This window comes from Jaculus jaculus, chromosome 16 (assembly GCF_020740685.1).
Source record: "Jaculus jaculus isolate mJacJac1 chromosome 16, mJacJac1.mat.Y.cur, whole genome shotgun sequence".
Lineage (NCBI taxonomy): Eukaryota > Metazoa > Chordata > Mammalia > Rodentia > Dipodidae > Jaculus > Jaculus jaculus.
In genome coordinates this window covers 54,448,622-54,468,148 of record NC_059117.1, presented here as the reverse complement: position 1 = coordinate 54,468,148, position 19,527 = coordinate 54,448,622, and the positions used below count along the sequence as shown (strand labels likewise).

The window sequence follows — 19,527 nt, the reverse complement described above, 5'->3', positions numbered from 1 at the left end:
CAGATGCACAAGGGGGTGCATGCATCTGGAGTTCGTTTACAGAGGCTGGAAGCTCTGGCATACCCATTCTCTCTTTCTCTCTCTCTCTGCCTCCTTCTCTCTGTCACTCTCAAATATTTAAATAAATAAACAAAAAAAAGCATAAATGAAGTATGAAAGGTAATAACATGAAAATTTTTCAACATGATACTAGATAATGTATAAATCACATGTACTGTAAGAATTCCTCCTTACAAATTTCTCATCTGCCTTTTTTTAAAAAAAAAAATAATGTTAGAAATGTCCTTGAATTCAAGCAACTTTCTTTTGGCAGAGGTCACACTGAGAACTTTAGCTTGCAGCCAATGTCATTAATCTAATAATGAGGACATCGTACTTGGAAATGATACAGTTAAGCTCTCTGAAATCAATATAAATTACAAAGATCATTTAAATATTTTAAAGTCATAAACATTAATATTCTACCTATAGGAATTATCAGTCTCCAGGGATTGCTGTTTTGGAATTCATAAGGGATATACATGTTGTCTTGGTTTGAACCATCATGAAAGGGAACTATTTTATTATTTTTTTAAATTATTTATTTATTTATTTGAGAGAGAGAGAGAGAATGGGTGAACCAGGGCCTCCAGCCACTGCAAATGAACTCCAGACTCATGTATCTCCTTGTGCATCTGGCTAAAATGGGTCCTGGGGAAGCAAACCTGGGTCCTTCAGCTTTGCAGGCAAATGACTTAACTGCTAAGCCATCCCTCCAGCCCTTTTATTTTATTTGTAAAGTATGAGGCCAGGCTGACCTGGAGTTCATTATCTAGTCTCAGGCTAGCCTTGAACTCACAGTGGTCCTCCTATCTCTGCTTTTCAAATGCTGGGATTAACATGCCTGTGCCACCACACCTGGCAGGAATTTTATTTATTCATGTTATATTGACACAATGTTTCACATAGGCCCACCTGGCCTCCAATTTGCTACATAGCTGAGAATTACCCTGTACTTATGACTCTCTGCCCCCAACCCCCTAAGTGATAAGGGCACAGGCACATACCCCCATGCCTGGTTTTATAAGGTGCCAGGGATTGACCCCAGGCTTTTATGCATGATAGGCAAGCTCTGTACCAACTGAGCTATGCGATGGGATAACTTGGGAAGCAAGAGTAAATGTCCATGCTTGTTTCCTACCCTGTTCTGGGATATGAGGACTGGAGAACCTGAGTTCATCTAGCATCTCTGTCAAGTCTGCTGGGATATTGAATCAAGTATTTGATAACTAGACAGTAGGTTTGATTTTAAAAGAGAACCAATATCAAAGACTCTCCAGAAATAAAGATCTGGACCACCCATGTCTTATGGGCAGAAAAAGCCAAGCTGTGTAGATTCCACTTTGATGGGGTCAGTGTGTATCAATGACCCAGTGGCTGGGTATGGTTCTGAGATCTGTCATATTGGACTGAGTGCTGATAAGGCTGTCTAAGCACTTAAGATTCAGGAGAGTGAGCAAGGGATCTGCCTAAACTTATTTAACATGTACTAATCCAGTTTGACTTGCAGTTCCCAAGTTTAGATCTTGACCTGGCATACCCAACAATACCAATAATATTCACAGAGATACAAAACAAACCACATTTACCTGAACTTACTTTCTTTCTTTTATTTTTATTTTATTTTATTTTATTGTTTTTTTTCAAGGTAGGGTCTTACTCTAGCCCAGGCTGACCTGGAATTCACTATGTAATCTCAGGGTGGCCTCAAACACATGGTGATCCTCCTACCTCTGCCTCCTGAGTGCTGGGATTAAAGGCATGTACCACCACTCCCAGCTCATGAACTTTGTTTTAAAAAATATTTATTTGAGAGAGAGAAAGAGAGAGAGAGGGAGAAAGAGTGGGCACATCACTCCCTCTAGCCATTGCAAACGAACTCCAGACTCACGCACCACTTTGTGGGGAATCAATTCTGGGTCCTTAAGCCTTGTAGGCAAGTGCTTTAACCAACAAGCCATCTTTCCAGCCCAACCTGAACTTAACAATTAAAAAATTTGACAGATCCACAGGCAGACAAAATTGAAAGTGCTACAATGAGCATAAATATACTAGAGAGGAATGTAAAAATTCTGCCTTTCTTTTAAATTAAACATTAGATTTTTGAACAATATTGGGCTGAAGTTTTGCCTCTGGACCCCTTGGAATATACACTTACTTAGTGGATTTTGCCGCTGGAAGATGGTTCAGTGGGAGCACATTAAAAGCATTTTAAGGGCTGGCCCGATTGCTCAGTGGTTAAGGCACTTGCTAGCAAAACCCAATGACCTGAGTTTGATTCCCCACTACCCACATAAAACTACATGCACAAAATGGTGCATGCATCTGGAGTTTGCTTGCAATAGCTGGAGGCCCTAGTGTGCCCATTCTCTCCCTCCTTCCCTGTCTCTCTCTCTCTCTCTCTCTCTCTCTCTCTCTCACACACACACACACACACACACATACACAGACACATTCTGTGTTTCTCTATCTGCCTTTGTCTCTACTTGCAGATAAGTAAATAAAAATATTTTTAAAATAAATAAAAGCATTGCAATAAACAAAGAAAGAGTATGAGATGAGAAACCTGATCATTTGAATTGCGGCTAAATGTCTGTTTTTCCTACGAGGCTCTGTAGTGTGTCTATGCAAAAGATTTTGGAACCCAGGAAGTTATTGTCCATGTTTTTGAAGTATTGACTTTCTGGAGGAAATAGCAGAGGCTGCTAAGAGATCTGGACGGTTAGTAGATGTCATCAGTGACCTCTCCGTAAATGATCTCTACAGAGACAACTCTGGTGGCAGTTGTGGTGGTCCATGCTGGTAGACCATGCTGAAGTGCATGAGGCAGGTGAATCAAGAGAAAATTGGTGGCCTCGGGCCTTTCAGCAACTGGAAGGAAGAAAAATAGTATTCTATATTTCTATTTACCCATTTCTCTTGGTAGGTGGGAAGAAACTACTTCTTTTCAGAAAAACTTCATAATATAGTAAAACAGTATATCACATAGACTGAATTTTAATTCCTAGAGTCAGATTTAGGGTGGGAAATTAAAGATCTCCAAACTTCACTTCTATCATCTTCAAAGTAAAGTAAGAGCTAGCAAGATAACTTAGTGATTCATGCACTTGCCTGCAAAGCCTAAGGACCCAGGTTCAATTTCCCAGTACCCATGTAAGCCAGATGCACAAGACAGCATATGCATCTGGAGTTTGTTTTAAGTGACTAGAGGCCCTGGAGCACCCATTCTCTCCATCTATCTCTCAAATAAAAATTTTTAAAGTATATATTTTTAAAAAGTAAAGTAAGTACAAAAATTGAAGGAGATGATATTGATTCAATGCACTTGACCTTTTCTTCTTCTTTTTATTAAATATTTTTTTGGAAGGGTTTAAGGTAGGGTTTCACTCTAGCCCAGGCTGACCTAGAATTCACTATGTAGTCTCAGGGTGGCCTTGAACTCATGACAATCCTCCTACTTCTGTTTCCTGAGTGCAGGGATTAAGGGCATGCACCACCACTCCCGGCTGATTTATTGTATTTTATTTTATTTTTATTTTTTTGTTTTATCTTTTACATGCTTCCACCTTTCTCTTCTATTTGGAAACTCTGTTTGAATGAGAAAGTAGTGTTCTAGATCAGGGTATCAGACCAAATGCCGGGCGTCTACAGATCTTGAGATTTCCAGGAGATCCAGGAAAGTTCTGAAGGAAGCATGCAGACAGAGTCAACTGCCTAGTTGGTCAATGTCTTTCTGCTTATGTGTAACTTTCCCTTTCAAGTCCGAAGCCTGACCTAGAAGCAAGCAGAGGAAAGCTCTGTGGCATTTAGATGCATATCACATACGCATAATTGATTCCTTCAAAGGTTAAATACCCTTAGCACATGTACAGATAGTGATAGGCCCACGAAGGGCTCCTCAGTCACTCTGGCATTGGCTTTGTTTTACATAATTCTAAAGTAAATGTCATGTTTCTTCTTTGGGAATTCCAGGGCCAGTATTCAGAGAGGCATATGTTTTCAAGTAGATAGCTTGGGGAAGGCGCTACGCTTTCCTAAACAGAAGGGCCATTCATGTTGCTAGTATACTAAGCTTATCGAGCACAGACTGCCATGAAATTCTCTTTGGAATTGAAATGCAATTACATATTGAGGACAAATGCTAAATATAAATAGAAAAGGCCAAATGCATTCCTTTATTTTAGGCTTTGCCTCCCCCACCACCAAGGGAAGAATTACCTTCCTCAAACATAGTATAATCCTTAATTAAAACATACAGAGCAGACAGCTTAGTGAGCCTTCTCTTGTCTGAGTTTACTCTGACTCTAAAGGTCTGGTCTTTTCTTATATTTATATACACTTACAAAGACGTCAAGGAAATTAATTTAAAAGCATGTCAGTGAGAGATATGCTGGACAGAATACTATTGAATATGCCTTAAATGCAAGAAAAATAAATAGGTACTGTGTTTCATAGGGATAAATAAAGGATACAAAAATCTACATAAACAGGGATGATCATGATAAATATTCAGATTTTTAGTTTTTCATGTAAGGAAGAAAGGAAACAGTATGCATGATGTGTGGAACACACAGGGCCTTTCTAAATGTGTTATATTTCCTAGTTTTAAAAATTTAAGAAGGGGGCTGGAGAGATGGCTTAGCGGTTAAATGCTTGCCTGTGAAGCCTAAGGACCCCGGTTCGAGGCTCGGTTCCCCAGGTCCCACGTTAGCCAGATGCACAAGGGGGCGCACGCGTCTGGAGTTCGTTTGCAGAGGCTGGAAGCCCTGGCGCGCCCATTCTCTCTCTCTCCCTCTATCTGTCCTTCTCTCTGTGTCTGTCACTCTCAAATAAATAAATAAATAAAATAATTAAAAAAAAATTTAAGAAGGCAAGTTAGGCATGATGGCACATACCTTTAGTCCCAGCACTTAGCAGGCTGAGATAGGAGGATCACTGTGGATTCAAGGAAAGCCTGGGCCAGACATGAAGTGAGTTCCTTTGTGGTGGTTGGAGGCTCTGGCACACCTATTCTCTCTCTCCTTCCCTCTCTCACTTTCCCTCTCTCTCCCCCTCCTTCTTTCATCTTGTAAATATATAAATTAAAAATAAATAAAAAAGAACTTATGGGTAGACAGTGTACAAGAAACACCTAAAAGATAAGTCCCTAGAAGTGTGACCAACAGAAATGAGTACCAGGCAAACCTTAACTACACCATGCTTCTAAAGATGCACAGGAGAACTGGAATTTGGGAGAAAATGCAGCAGCTATTAAGTCTCCTAATCCTTTTCCCTCTCTTACCCTCTGACCCCTCTCCATTCAGGCTTCTGTTCTTAACATCCTACAACTCTCGATATGTGATCTCCACCTACAGCCCTATTATTCCAACCTAGGGTGTAAACTCTTGTAGTAATTATTTCCACTGACTTGGGACTTGCATGCTGTGTTGTTATTTATATATTCATGCATTCTGTACAGCATCTTAAAACTAGAGGCTATGTCTAAATTTTAAAAATATTTTATTTATTTGAAAGCAAGAGAGAGAGGCAGATAAAGAGAGAATGGGTGTGCTGGGGCCTCTAGCCACTGCAAAGGAACTCCAGAGGCATGTATCATCACCTTGTGCATTGGCTTTAGGTAGGTCCTAAGGAATCAAACTTGGATCCTTAGGCTTTGCAGGCATTTGTCTTAACCACTAAGCTATCCCTCCAGCCAGCTTATTCTTCTCTCATACCCTCTCATCTCTTGCCCTCATGCCATGTCTCCATGTACATCAACCTGTGGTAGAAAGTTCATTAACATCTTGGTGATCAATGAATAATAGCTTGTGAAGTCACATTCAAGTCTCCTTCACATTGCTGGGGACTTTGCCAATGCCATGTTCTAAGCAAAATTTTGAAGTGGAGGGAGGGAGAGACACATGGTGAGAGAGTGACACACAGCCCATGGGAGGGTTCCCTTGCCCAGTGTGAGCTGGAGGTTTTCACGGGGCTGAAACTGTGATCTTCAAGGACAGAGACCGCGTGTGCCTTTTGCATCCACACCTTGGACGAAGTCCAGCGGTTAATATAATGTCAGCAAGGGATGCTGTGGGATGTGAGACAATTATTGGGTTGGGATGATCTAAGTCACACAAACCCCCCCCTCCCCCCCCCCCATGGCTTCTGAACAACATGCAGCTAGTTTGCGACTGTGAATCTTGAGCATTGGAGAGGGAGAAAGTGCCTGTGAGGAAGAAATGCCCCTGAGGCCAAGGCTGGACCCTGAAGTTCTCCCTGTGATTGGACACGTCAGGGTTGGACTATGCTTGGATACAGACAACAGATGCTAGAGAGGAAATGAGGAAATGGTGCAGTGGTTGTTCAGGGCTTGTCCTACTGGCCATGGAGGAGTGGCCAGAAGACACCCTTTCCTTTCTTATGCATGCAAGAGAGCCTGCAAACCTTTTGACAATGTGGGCTGGGGGGGGGGGGAGCCGCTGGAGAGATGGGTCACCAGTTATGATGTTTGCTTGCAAAGCCAAACAACTAGGGATCAATTCCCCAGTGCCCACGTAAAGCCAGAGGCCCCAGCACACTCATTCTCTCTCTCTCTCTCTCTCTCTCTCTCTGTCTGTCTCTCTCCCTCTCTCTCCTTACAGATAAATAAATAATAAATAAAATTTGGACTGAAGACATGACTTAGTGGCTAAGGCTCTTGCCTGCAAATCCTAAGGACCCAGTTTCAATTCCTCAGTACCCTGGTAAGCCAGATGCACAAGGTGACACATGCATCTGGAGTTCATTTGTAGTGGCTAGAGGCCCTGGTGTACCCAGTCACTCTTTCTCTCTCTCTCTATCTGCCTCTTCCTCTCTTTCTCTCAAATAAATAAATAAAATATAAAAGTGGGCTTGGGAGATGGCTTAGTGGTTTAAAGGGCTTTTTCTACCAACCCGATGATGATTTCAGAACGCACAAGAGGCGAGATGCCAGCAGCACAAGCCTCTGTAATCCCAAGGCACCTCTGTGATGGAAGGCAACGTGAGGAGAATTCTAAAGCTTGTGGCCACCACGTCTGACATGTGTAGTGGGAAAAAAAAAAAAAACCCACAAAAAGAGTACCTGTCTCAAACAAGGTGGAAGGCAAGAGCAGACATTCTGAGGCTGTCTTCAAACATCCATACTCATGTCATCACTCACACACACACACACACACACACACACACAGAAGTATTTTTAAGTAGGCAATATATAAAGAATTTGTGTAGATTTGAGTGGCACACAGTAAGATATATGGTAAAAAGACCATATATATATATATATATATATATATATATATATATATATATATGACATATTTGGTATACATATGCATGCATATATATTTGTAATTTAGCCAAGCAGTTCACAGAATAACAAACTATACTGACCACATTTTAAATTGAACCCTTTACCCCACAAATTCTATTTTCTATTTTATTAAATTTACAATCTTAGCCTTTAATATTGTTGACATGTAGACAGTGTCCAATATTTGTTTCATGTGTGAATGAGTATTTGCATAATAGTTTATAATTCATCCTAAACCTAAACATCACAACCTAACAGGCCCCTTCCTTCCCTTCTTTCCTACCTTCCTTCCTTTTTTTCTTTTCTTTTCTTTTCCTTCTTCTTCTTCTTATTTTTTTTTTTTTTAAATTTTCTGAAGTAGGGTCTTGCTCTATCCAAGGCTGACCTGGAATTCACTGTGTAATCCCAGGTTGCCCTCAAACTCATGGTGATTCTCCTACCTCTGCCCCAACCCCAAGAGCTGAGATTAATGGCTTATACCATTCACATCCAAAAATTCATCTTGTCAGAACCATCTCAGAATATTGGTTCTTAGCCTTGACTAGGAGCATCACTAAGCACTCTGTAACAGTCTAACAGTGTTTTTATTTTTACTGAGAACTTTGAATGAACATGTTGCATATTGGTCATATTCCCATTGGGTTATACTCATATGTTCCCCCTCTACTGTCCCCATTCCCCGAGGGTCCACCCCAGTGCAGTTACTGGTATTCACTATGGGAGGATGAATGCAACAGTCATTCTCTGTAGGGGGTGGGCAGAATCTCAGAGTACAATTTCTCACCCTATGGCTTTTACATTCTTTCTACCCCCACTTATGCACGATTGCCTGAGTCCTGGAGGCCATGTTATAAGTCTCCTTTAATGCTGAGTGCTGTTCTCACTGCTAGCCTGAGCAACTCCACCAGGGAGCTAGCAGCAGACACCAGGGAGACTCAAAGTGCACCAAAATCAAAAATCAGAGGCTACTGAGGGGTCAACACTTAAGGAGACTTCATACATACATACATACATACATACACACACATATATATACATACACATATATACATATACATACACATATATACATATATATATACATATATATGGGAATATATATATATATATATATATATATATATATATATATATATATATACACACACACACATACACACATGAGAGAGAGTTGGGGGGAATGGGTGTGTCAGGGCCTCTAGCTACTGCAAACAAACTCCAGACGTATGCATCACCATATATATCTGGCTAATGTAGGTTCTGGGGAATCAAAACTGGGTCCTTAGGCAAGTGCTTTAACCACTAAGCAATCTCTCCAGCCCTTGAAGAGTCTTATAACAGCTTACTCTTTTTGATTTACCTCTAATTCTAATTCATTAGCATAATAACCATAAATATAAAGTCTACTCATTATTTTATTATTTATTTGTTACAGAGAATTTATTAAGCACATCCCATACAATATGTCATTAAGTCCTACAACAGGGATGGGGACATGGCTCAGGACTAGAATTGTGCATTGCATGTGAAAGAAAAGTCTTGGATCTGATCTCAGTACCCAGGGCACCTCTACAGAGTGAGCAACAATATACTTGTTGTAGCATACCTACCAGTACCCTTGCCAGGCTCACATTTGTTCTCCTTGGCCAGGTTTTTTCTTTCTTTTCATTTTTTTCTGAGGTAGGGTCTCACTCTAGCTCAGGCTGACCTGGTATTCACTATGTAGTCTCTCAGAATGGCCTCAAACTCATGGTGATCCTCCTACCTCTGCCTCCAAAGTGCTGGGATTAAAGGCGTGCACCATGCCCAGCTCACGTACTTTTTTATATATCATCATGGTTTGAATGTGTGACACCCCATGGACAGATGTGCTTGATCACATACCTCAGATGATGGTGCTGATATAGGAGGTTGTACAACTGTTTGGACACAGATCCTAGCTGTCAGACGTGGGGCTGCAGGAATGAGGCTTAAGGGATAAAAGACTCGCTCAGCATCCAACCCAAGCTTACTACTCCCTGACCGGCAGCTATGATGTGACAAGATGCCTCATATTTCCACTGTCACAGCTATTGGCTGTCCCCACATGCTAGTTTTTTCTGTCATGATGAATAGTGTCCCCTGAACTGTGAGCCAGCATAAATGTTTCTTTCCTTAGGTTGTTTTTGTCAGGTATTCTATTACAGTGTGAGAATAGTAACTATTTATATACCAATGGCTTTTGGCATCTTGCTACTTAAGAGACCTCCAGAGATTGTAGTGGGTCAGAAATAACACATTGCACCCCAGAAGTGATCTCCTAATGAGAAATAGACATTCATAAATAGTCCCCTACTTCCCCCAGTATGAAAAACCTTTGGCTATTTTTCTTTTGTGGGTCTGCAGATCAGACCTGGCCCATACCAGGCAAATGCTCTACCTCTGAGCTACACCTCACCCCAGTGGGTGTATTTTATTTATTTATTTTGGTTTTTCATGGTAGGGTTTTGCTCTAGCTCAGGCTGACCTGGAATTCACTGTGTAGTCTCAGGGTGGTTTCACACAATGATCCTCCAACCTCTGCCTCCCATGTGCTGGGATTAAAAGTGTGTACCACCATGCCAGGCCTAAGGTGTATTGTTGAGTTCTTTCTAGTATCCCTATGTGAGCCTCAGCTACCCTCTTTTAACAAATTTTATTTATTTATTTGAGAAAGAGGCCATTAGAAAGAGAAAGAGAGACAGAGAGAGAGAGAGAGAATCATATCTGGCTTACATGGATACTGGGGAATTGAACCTGGGTCCTTAGGCTTCACAGGCAAGCTCCTTAACTGTGAAGTCATCTCTCTAGCCCATTGGCTACCCTCTTCTAGCTCTCCCTTTATTTCATTTCCTCTTTTCCTTAACAGGTTCTCTCCTTACTTATTGCTGGAATCACCTTCCCCCAAACTGAATTATACTTAAACCCTTGCCCAAGGATTTGCTTTTGGGAAAATTAAATCTGAGGAAAAGTTTAAAATGCTTGAGTCACTTGCCCAGGCTTGACTATACATTACACAGCAGAAGAGAGGCCATCCTCCAAAGCACTGCCGCTCACTGCCACCCAGAAGGTCACATGCATCAGTGTAGGCTGATGGACACATGAGCTGAAGTCAGACCTTAGCCCATCACTCTGCTGCCCAGTGGCATTCTGTGACTGGGAGCGTCTCACCCAAGGTCATCAGAAGAAGCCTCCTCTTAGTTAAACACATGTGCTTATATTATGTTACTCAATGTGTAAACTGAAGAGATTTAAGAGACTGAATATCTTCTCCTTGATTCCTACAGATAGCAACTTCATCCTTGCCAATGCCCAGGTGGCAAAGGGTTTCCCCATCGTCTACTGTTCCGATGGCTTCTGCGAGTTGGCTGGATTTGCCCGAACTGAAGTCATGCAGAAGTCATGTAGCTGCAAGTTTTTGTTTGGGGTTGAGACCAACGAGCAGCTGATGCTTCAGATAGAAAAGTCACTGGAAGAAAAGATAGAATTCAAAGGAGAAATCATGTTCTACAAGAAGAATGGTGAGTTGGCTCGCTTGGGTGCCCAGTGGAGAGTCTGAGAGGTCACCCTCTTTTGACTCAATAATTGCTCCAAAGTCCATTTAGGCTTATTGTTATTTCACATGAATTCAGGTCTATTGGAGAAGTTCCATGAATGATTTGGATGATGGCCCTGTTGTAGTCATTAGTAGCATAAATCACCTGGAAATTTACCATTTAGAATTTATTATGAAAGCCAGGTATGATGATGCAGGCCCTTAATCCCAGCACTCGGGAGGCAGAGGTAGGAGGATGAACATGAATTCTAGCCACCTTGACTAGTCAGCCTGGACTAGAGTGAAACTTTCCCTCAATAAAAAGAATTATGATTATACAATGTCATCATATTATTCAATGATATTGAATCATATGAAATATATGTTAGACCAAACTTTATTATGACCACATTATAGTCATTGTTAAAGTATATATATTATGCATAGTACTTGTTAATAAACATAGGTCCTTTTATCTGGGGATGCTTATCCAAATTTTTTAATTTATTAATTTTTTTATTAAATAGTTTTCTACTCAGTGAATACAGTCAAGTTGGTGCCATTATTAGGCTCATCCATGTACTACCCCCTCCCCCGGCCCCTCCTTGTTGAGGTATATGGGTTGTGCATTGTGGAGCTAGCCACAGTTATGGGTAGGAGAAATGTCTCTGCATATCATGATCCAACATGTGGCTCTGACATTCTTTCCACCCCCTCTTCTGAAAAATTTCTCTGAGCCATGTTGGGTTCATTTTTGGTCTGCTTCAGTGATGAGGTGTTGGGGGCCTCTGGGTCTCTGGATATCTGATATGGTAGGAGTTGATTGTTCTCTGTGTCAATCTCCTTTACCCTTGTGCTGGTACCCATTTCACCAAGAGAATAGCACCCTTGCTTGTTTTGCCCATTGTTCTAAGTTTCAGCTGGGGCCCTTTTGAGGTATGATGGGATGGTTCTCTCCTTAGGATCTGTGTCTATCTGAAAAAGAGAAGCAGATTCTCCAATGGAGAGTAAAGTTAGCACCAGACAAATGGGATAATCCTTTTTTTTTAATAGAGAATTTACTAGGTGTAGGCCCAGTTGTAGCCCATGATTGGTGGTAGCTTGATAATGGAGAGCAGACTCATGTTTGGATATGGTTCTGACTTGTTTCCCAGATCCAGCTATGGGTCCTGTACCACTGAGGGGATCAGTTAGCCAAATCAAGAGCAACTGGTTTCCCACCATGGCTGTATGCCTATATTGCACTTACATGAGCATTGCAACAGGTTATTTGCTGCTAAGTAGGTTAGACCATGAGTTGCTTGGACAGATATTGGTCATTTTTCCCCCAGTCACCCATGTAGGACCTTCTGACTGTCTGGGGACTGACTCTCTTCCAGCTTCCAGCCATGCCATTCCATTTTACGTGTCAACTGCATATGGTGTCTTCAGCAGTAGGGTCTTGCCACTAACGTTTTGTGGGTCATCAAGTACTCTGGCAGAAATCTGTCTTTCTTTTAGGAACGTTATAGGTCTCTCTGATCAAAAGCTCATTGTGGGTGAAAGCCACATGCTGGTACTGGGAGTTATAGGTCAGTGCCCACTAAGAAAAGTAAGAAAAAGATAACTAATATAGAAGAGTTAGATAGAAGAGGACAGAGAGAGAGAGAGGGAGAGAAGCTGTAGAAGATTAAAGTCAGTCTTCATCATACCCTCTCTGGTGTCTTGTGGCTCAGGTGTTCCCTCTAAGGGCCTGGTGAAGGTTCAACCATTTGGTCTGCCTTTTAGGATGTAGAATTTTATGGTACCATTGATTTGGGTCTAGATTTGTGTCTCCCACCTCCTCTCTTACCACCCCTCCCTCCACACCCACCCTATTGTCTAGTTCTCGAGATGCTTGCTGGGTATGTCAGTATATTGGGTAAATTCAGTTTAGGTGCTGTAGATGAGTGAGACTATGTGGTGATTCTCTTTCTGTGATTGGGTAAGTTCACTGAGAATTATCTGTTCCAGGTTCAACCATTTTTCCTCAAATTTCATTGTGCCATTTTTTCTTACTGCTGTGTAGAATTCCATTGTGTAGATATACCACATCTTAGTTATCCATTCTTCTAGCGATGGACATCTGAGTTGATTCCAGCTCTTAGCTATTATGAATTGAGCTGCTATAAACATGGTTGAGCAAATCTGTCTGGACTGTGGTTTAAAGGTTTTAGGGTACATACCCAGTAAGGAAATAACTGGGTCTGTTGGTAATTCTATAGTCAGCTTTTACAGGAGTCTCCATATTGCTTTCCAAAGAGGCTGTACCATCCTGCATTCCAACAGTGGATGAGGGTTCCTAAATCTAAATTTTAATTGCCCAGGCTGACCTGGAATTCACTCTGTAGTCCCAGACTGGCCTCAAACTTATAGCAGTCCTTCTACCTCTGCCCCTAGAGGGCTGGAATTAAAGGTGTGCACCTCCATACCCAGCTACTTTTGAGAACTACATCTCAATTCCACTCATCAAAAAGAATTCTCAAGGGCTAGAGGGATGACTTAGTGGTTAAGGTGTTTGCCTGCAAAGCCAAAGGGCCCAGGTTCGATTCCCCAGGACCCACATTAGCCAGATGCGCAAGGGGGCACAAGCATCTAGAGTTTGTTTGCAGTGGCTGGAGGCTATGGTGTGCCCATTCCCCCCCCCCCTTTCTCTGTCAAATAACTAAAATTTTTTTAAAAAAAAGAATTTCCAGGGTTGATTGGCAGGAAAAGACATTAACTTAAAGAATATCAGCATATGCATTTTTTCTTCCAGTTCCTTCCACATAGAATCTTTCTCACTATTATCTTCTATTTAAAATGATACAAAACCAGCAGAGCAGAGTCAGTTTGCCTGGGCTCAAAAACCCCAGTAGAGCAAAACCAAATATAGTCTGTTGACTACAGTTTTGTGAGTCTATTCTCAGTGAGAGCAAGGACACATGGCAACTGCAGTGTTTATGACCATGTGGAATAAATGTCGCTATTTCGTGGGCCCTGGAACTAGGAATGAATCTAAAACATACCATATTTTTTTAACTGTTAACTTAGGGCTGGAGAGATTGTTTAGTGGTTAAGGCACTTTCCTGCAAAGCCTAATGACTGGGGTTCGATTCCCCAGTACACACATAAAGCCAGATGTACAACATGGTGTATGTGTCTGGGGTTTGCTTGCAGTGGCTAGAGGTCTTTGCATACTCACCTCTCTCCTTCAAAATATATAAATAAAATATTTAAAAACCAAAACCATCAAAAAAGTGTTAAATTGAAAATATATAATAAACCATCATTTTACATTACCCAAAATTCTCCCTCTCTCATTTGTTATAAGCCTCTAAATATTATCTAAGTATGTGGGTGCAAAGCCAGAACATACATTTTTAGCCATCTTTGTAGGTGGATGGGCATGGGCCTAAGGTTGGAATAATGGCATGTGAAAAGAACTGACTTGGGCAATTTCTAGGGAAAAGGACTGAAAGTAAAATTATTTTACCTTCAATTTCTATTTCCTTTTACCCAATACTATTATGAGCAGAATTGTGTCTTGTCCAAAAATCCTGTAGTGAAGCCATACCTATGATAGGATTGTGTTTGGGGGATAAGACCTTTAAGAAGACAATTATGGGGGCTGAAGAGATGACTTAGTGGTTAAGGCACTTGCCAGCAAAGCCAAAGGACCTGAGTTTGATTCCTCAGTACCCGTGTAAGCTGGATGCACAACATGGCATGTGTGTCTGGAATTGGTTTGAAGTGGCTATTCTTTCTCTTCCTCTCTCTTTCAAATAAATAAATTAATTGAATAAAGAAGGGGCAATTATAGTTTAATGAAGCTATAAGAGGAAAGTGCTAATACAATATGACTTGTGTTTATAGAAGGCTTGGGAGAGAGACTGGGGATATCTACAGGCACAGTGGGGAAAGACCCTTGTAAAAACAAAACAAGAAGGTCACGGTTTGCAAGCCAAAGACTTCAGGTGAGCCCAAATAGGCCAGCGCTTTTATCTTGACTTCACCCTGCAAAGCTGTAAGAGCATACATTTTTGTTTTTTTTTAAATATGTTTTTATTTATTTGCAAGCAGACAGAAAACAGGGAGGAAAGGGATGGACAGAGAGAATGGGTGCATCTCAGCCTCCAGCCACTGCAAAAGAACTCCAGATGCATGTGCCACTTGGTGCATCTGGCTTTATGTGTGTACTGTGGAATCAAACCTGGGGTGGTTAGGCCCTACAGGCAAGCACTTTAACCACTGAACCATCTTTCCAGTCCACATTTCTGTTTTGTAAGCTCCCCGCCAATGTGTGGCATTTTATAACAACAGCCCCAATTCATGTGAGTCAGAAAATTAAGGCAAACTGGGAAAGCTATTTTCAACCATTTGGCAAGAACATCACTGTGGAAGGCCATCGTGGAAGGTATCACAATGAGAAACGGGATCCTGGATATTGTTACAGATCTGCCTTTCCACTCACACAAAACACATGCAGTTGGGGCTGGAGAAATGCCTTAGCAGTTAAGGGGCTTGCCTGCAAAGCCTAAGTACCCAGGTTTGATTCCCTAGAACCCACTTAAGCCATATGCACAAGGTGTTGCATGTGTTTAAAGTTCATTTGCAGTGGCCAGAGTTCCTAGGATTCTCCCTCTCCAAATTTCCCCCTCTCTCTGCTTGCAAATAAATAAATAAAAGTATTTTTTTTAAACTACACATGTATTTGTATCATGTTTGAGTCCTGTGTTTTGGGCTCTTTCTGTAGCAACACATTTAAGTTGTATTCTCAGAAATCTTCCACCTTGTTGACACCAACACTCTTGCAGCAAAACCTTCCCTTTGGGAAGCTGCCGAATGCACTATGACCTCTTTGCCTTCTTTTAGCACTTGAGGATGTGAAGACCCACGTCAGGAAGAAGCGTGGAAACTAGCCTTTTTATGATGTACTTGGCCTTGGAGGACCTTGCCTGACCATGGGGATTTCTGGATACCCACCCCTCTAGAACAAGACCTTGTGTCTTGGTTTTCTTCTCAGTGATAATAGATAAGGCTTATGCAGCAAATATGATGACATCAAAGGATTCTACCTCTGTGTAATTATTGCATAACTGGTGAACAGCGAGTCTGAGATTAAAATAAAGGGGGGTGCGTGTTGCAGAGAATGTAGGCTGACAAGGGACAGGTACAAGGAAGTCCTGTGGAACAAGGGAGAAAGGAAATCCTTTGTCTGAATTATCTGCTGACTCAAGACTCATCCTTCCTGAATAGATGCTTCCTCCTGGTGTGCGTCACACCCAACCCATTGAATGTCTTTCTTTTTATCCAGTGTGCTCTGCTGAGAAAGAGTCCCGTCAAGGAGAAACTCAAGGTCATGAGCAAAGGATGGAGTCTACATACTCACTAGGTAGAAAGCATAATATATATGGTAGAAACCGTCATCTAAAAGAATTTCCTAAACTGGGGGCTGGGGACATGGCTTAGCGGTTAAGGCATTTTCCTGCAAAGCCTAAGGACCCTGGTTAGATTCCCCAGGCCCCATGTAAGTCAGATGCACAAGGGGGTGCATGCATCTGCAGTTCATTTGCAGTGGCTGGAGGCTCTGGCATGCCCATTCTGTCTTTTCCTCTGCCTCTTCCTCTCTCTCTCAAACAAATAATAAATCCCAAGTTGGGTGTGTCGGTGCACATGTCTTTAATCCCAGCACTCAGGAGACAGAGGTAGGTGGATCACCATGAGTTTGAGGCCACCCTGAGGTGAGGCCACCTATGAGGCCATATAGTGAATTCCAGGTCAGCTTGGGCTAGAATGAGATCCTACCTCGAAAATCCAAAAAAGAAAAGAGAGAGAGAGAAAAAAAGAATTTCCTGAACCCATTTTCTTAAAAGATGGATGTAGTTTGAACACTCACAGATGATGTAAGTTATCCATGGTTTTCAATTCTCTCTAAGCGGTCCCCCTTGGGAATTTCCTGAACTCCCAAATAAACTAATTGACCCAGTTACAAGGGATTGGGATTGCTGTCTATGGTAGGTTGACCATGTCACACCATAGCTATTTATATAAATGCCTGTCTCTACATGCAGTTGTGACATTCAAAGTCCAGGCTGTGCATTAGTGACTTCACCCCTCCACACCCACCCCCTGGACTTGGATCCTTGTGGTGTGATCCCCATTAGTCAGAGGGCAGTTCCTTAGTAAATGCTGGCTGGGAGAAAATGAACTCGATTCTTAAGGGAGATTTATGGATACCCAGCAGGAAGTCTGCATGTCTGATTTTGAAAAATGTGTTTATGACCTTGTGGTAGTTTGAATGTATGGCCCCATAGACTCAGGTGTTTCATTAAAATTGAGTTTGCAACTTGAGCCTCTGGCAGGCAGATCCCTGTTACAGGGCGTGGGTCACTGACATCAGATCCTGGAGTCCAGCCCTCAGCTGTGTTTGGGAACAGATGTGAGTCCAGCTGTACTAGTGTGTTTGGTATGGGTTGAGCTCTGGTGGCTTTGTGGTGCTGTCTGCTGGTGGTGCCACGCCACATGGATCCATGAAAGGGAGCCGGCTTCTTCTGCCATGGATGGAGCTTCCCTGGAATTTGTTAGCTGGAAATCAGTGCTTTCCTTCCATGAGCTGCTTCTGGTTGGATGTTTGTCCCAGCAACAAGGAGCTGACTGCAACAGACCTCAAGCATCTTCCTTCCTTCCCTCAAAGAGCATATTCACTTTACTATGCTCTGGAAATCCTCCTTCCTAATCCCTGCTGGTCCACTGAATCATGTCTGGCCTGCTCTCTCATGAGCACTTTAGGCATTTATAGTTTTTTTTTTTTTAAGTTAAAATTTAGGAGTTAGTTGCTTTTTTACATTTATTTATTTATTTATTTGCAAGCAAAAAGACATAAAGAGAATGGGCATGCCAGGCCTTCTAGCCCACTGCAAACAAACTCCAGATACATGCACTACTTTGTGCATCTGGCTTTACATGGGTACTGGGGAATTGAACCTGTGGCATTAGGCTTTGCCGGCAAGCACTTTCACTGCTGAATCATCTCTCCAGGCCCCGTACCTGCTTTTGTGGCTGATGGTGCTCCCCAGCGACTTCACTGTCTCTTATCTCTTATACTCACTATAGATTTCTTGTAATTTTTCCCTGTTCCTGAGGACACTGGATAAGTCACTCACCATTTACTCTCCATAGTCTTCCTTCCTTGCTCCATGCCTCATTCATGGGAGGAAAGCAAGTCTCTGAGTAAATAAACATGTTGATTACTTCACACTATCACATCTTCACAAAAGCAGGAAGCTCCCTCCACATTGGCACAGTCTGAGCCTGACAAGCAGCATCTCATGAGTCCCCAGCAAGCCAGGAGAAACTATGCATCTTTCTTCAGTGTTTCCATGAAACACAGTTATGCTCTTCCTCAATCTCTCCATCAGAGAAGGGACAAACGGATAAAGATTTTGAGGGCAGGAGAGACCAGAAGAACTGGAAACAAAGTGGGGGAAGCTTCATAAAGCCAGGAAAGACTGGACAGATTCAAAGCAAAAAAGAAGGGTGAGCCTGGACGGATGGCTTAGCAGTTAAGGTGCTTGCCTGTGAAGCCTGAGGACCCTGGTTTGATTCCCCAGTACCCATATAAGCCAGATATACAAGGTGGCACACATCTGGAGTTCATTTTCAGTGGCTGGAAGCCCTGATGTGCCCATTCTCTCCCTCCCCTCTCTCAAACCAGTAAATAAACAAATATATATATATGGAGAGAGAGAGAGAGAGAGAGAGAGAGAGAACTTTTAAAGTTACAATTTAGAAGTTAATTATTTCTTTAAAGTATTTTTATTTATTTTTTTGCAAGCAGAGAGACACAAAGAGAATGGGCATGCTTAGCCTTCCAGCCTACTGCAAACAAACTCCAAATGCATGTACCACTTTTTGTATGTGGCCTTACGTGGGTACTGGGGAATTGAACCTGGGGCATTCGGCCTTGCTGGATAGATTTTAAGGGCTTTCAGAAAGGGGTGAGGGGTCAGGGAGAACTCAGCTATGAAGAAAGGAGGTGGAGCACCTGTAGCTCAAAGCGACTCAATATAACTCAAGACTAAGTGATGGGGAGACAGTCCTTTTCTGGGTCTGGATTTAATGATCACTTATGTCTTTCTGCAGTGCCTGTACAAACACCCTCAAAGAAGGGAGGTTTGGATTGACACATCCCCACAGATAGTCCCTGGAAGGAGGTCTCATTCCTCATCCAGTCTCTAGGACCATCAGACTTAGTCAGTTTCCTTCCCTGTAGATATGAATTACTCCCATCCTGGGCATACCTGCTGGGCGAAGATGGAGAAGAAATCCAGCTTTCTAGACATTGAACAATTTTCTTATCAAATACTCCCAATAACATCACTTGTATTTATTGGGGGAAAATAAGAATATGCTATTCAGGACTAGAAAAGCTGCTATAGAACAAAAGCTCGGGGATGCAGAGATGGCTTAGTGGTTAAGACACCTGCCTGAAAAGCCTAAGGATCCAGGTTCAATTCTCCAGGTCCCACATAAGACAGATGCCCAAGGTGGCACATGTATCTGGAGTTCATTTTTAGTGGCTAGAGGCCCTGGCATGCCTATTTCTTTCCCTCTCTCTGTCTCTAAT

The 19,527-nt window shown here is 42.1% G+C and overlaps 1 protein-coding gene across 1 annotated transcript in view; it reads left to right on the top strand.

The window, feature by feature from the left end:
• The window catches only part of Kcnh8 (potassium voltage-gated channel subfamily H member 8), a 432,454-nt gene that overhangs the window by 130,609 nt on the left and 282,318 nt on the right, over positions 1–19,527 (top strand). Inside the window, exon 2 of the mRNA XM_045135950.1 lies at positions 10,654–10,887. Within this exon, the coding sequence (XP_044991885.1) occupies positions 10,654–10,887 (234 nt within the window). The remainder of the gene's footprint in view (positions 1–10,653; positions 10,888–19,527) is intronic.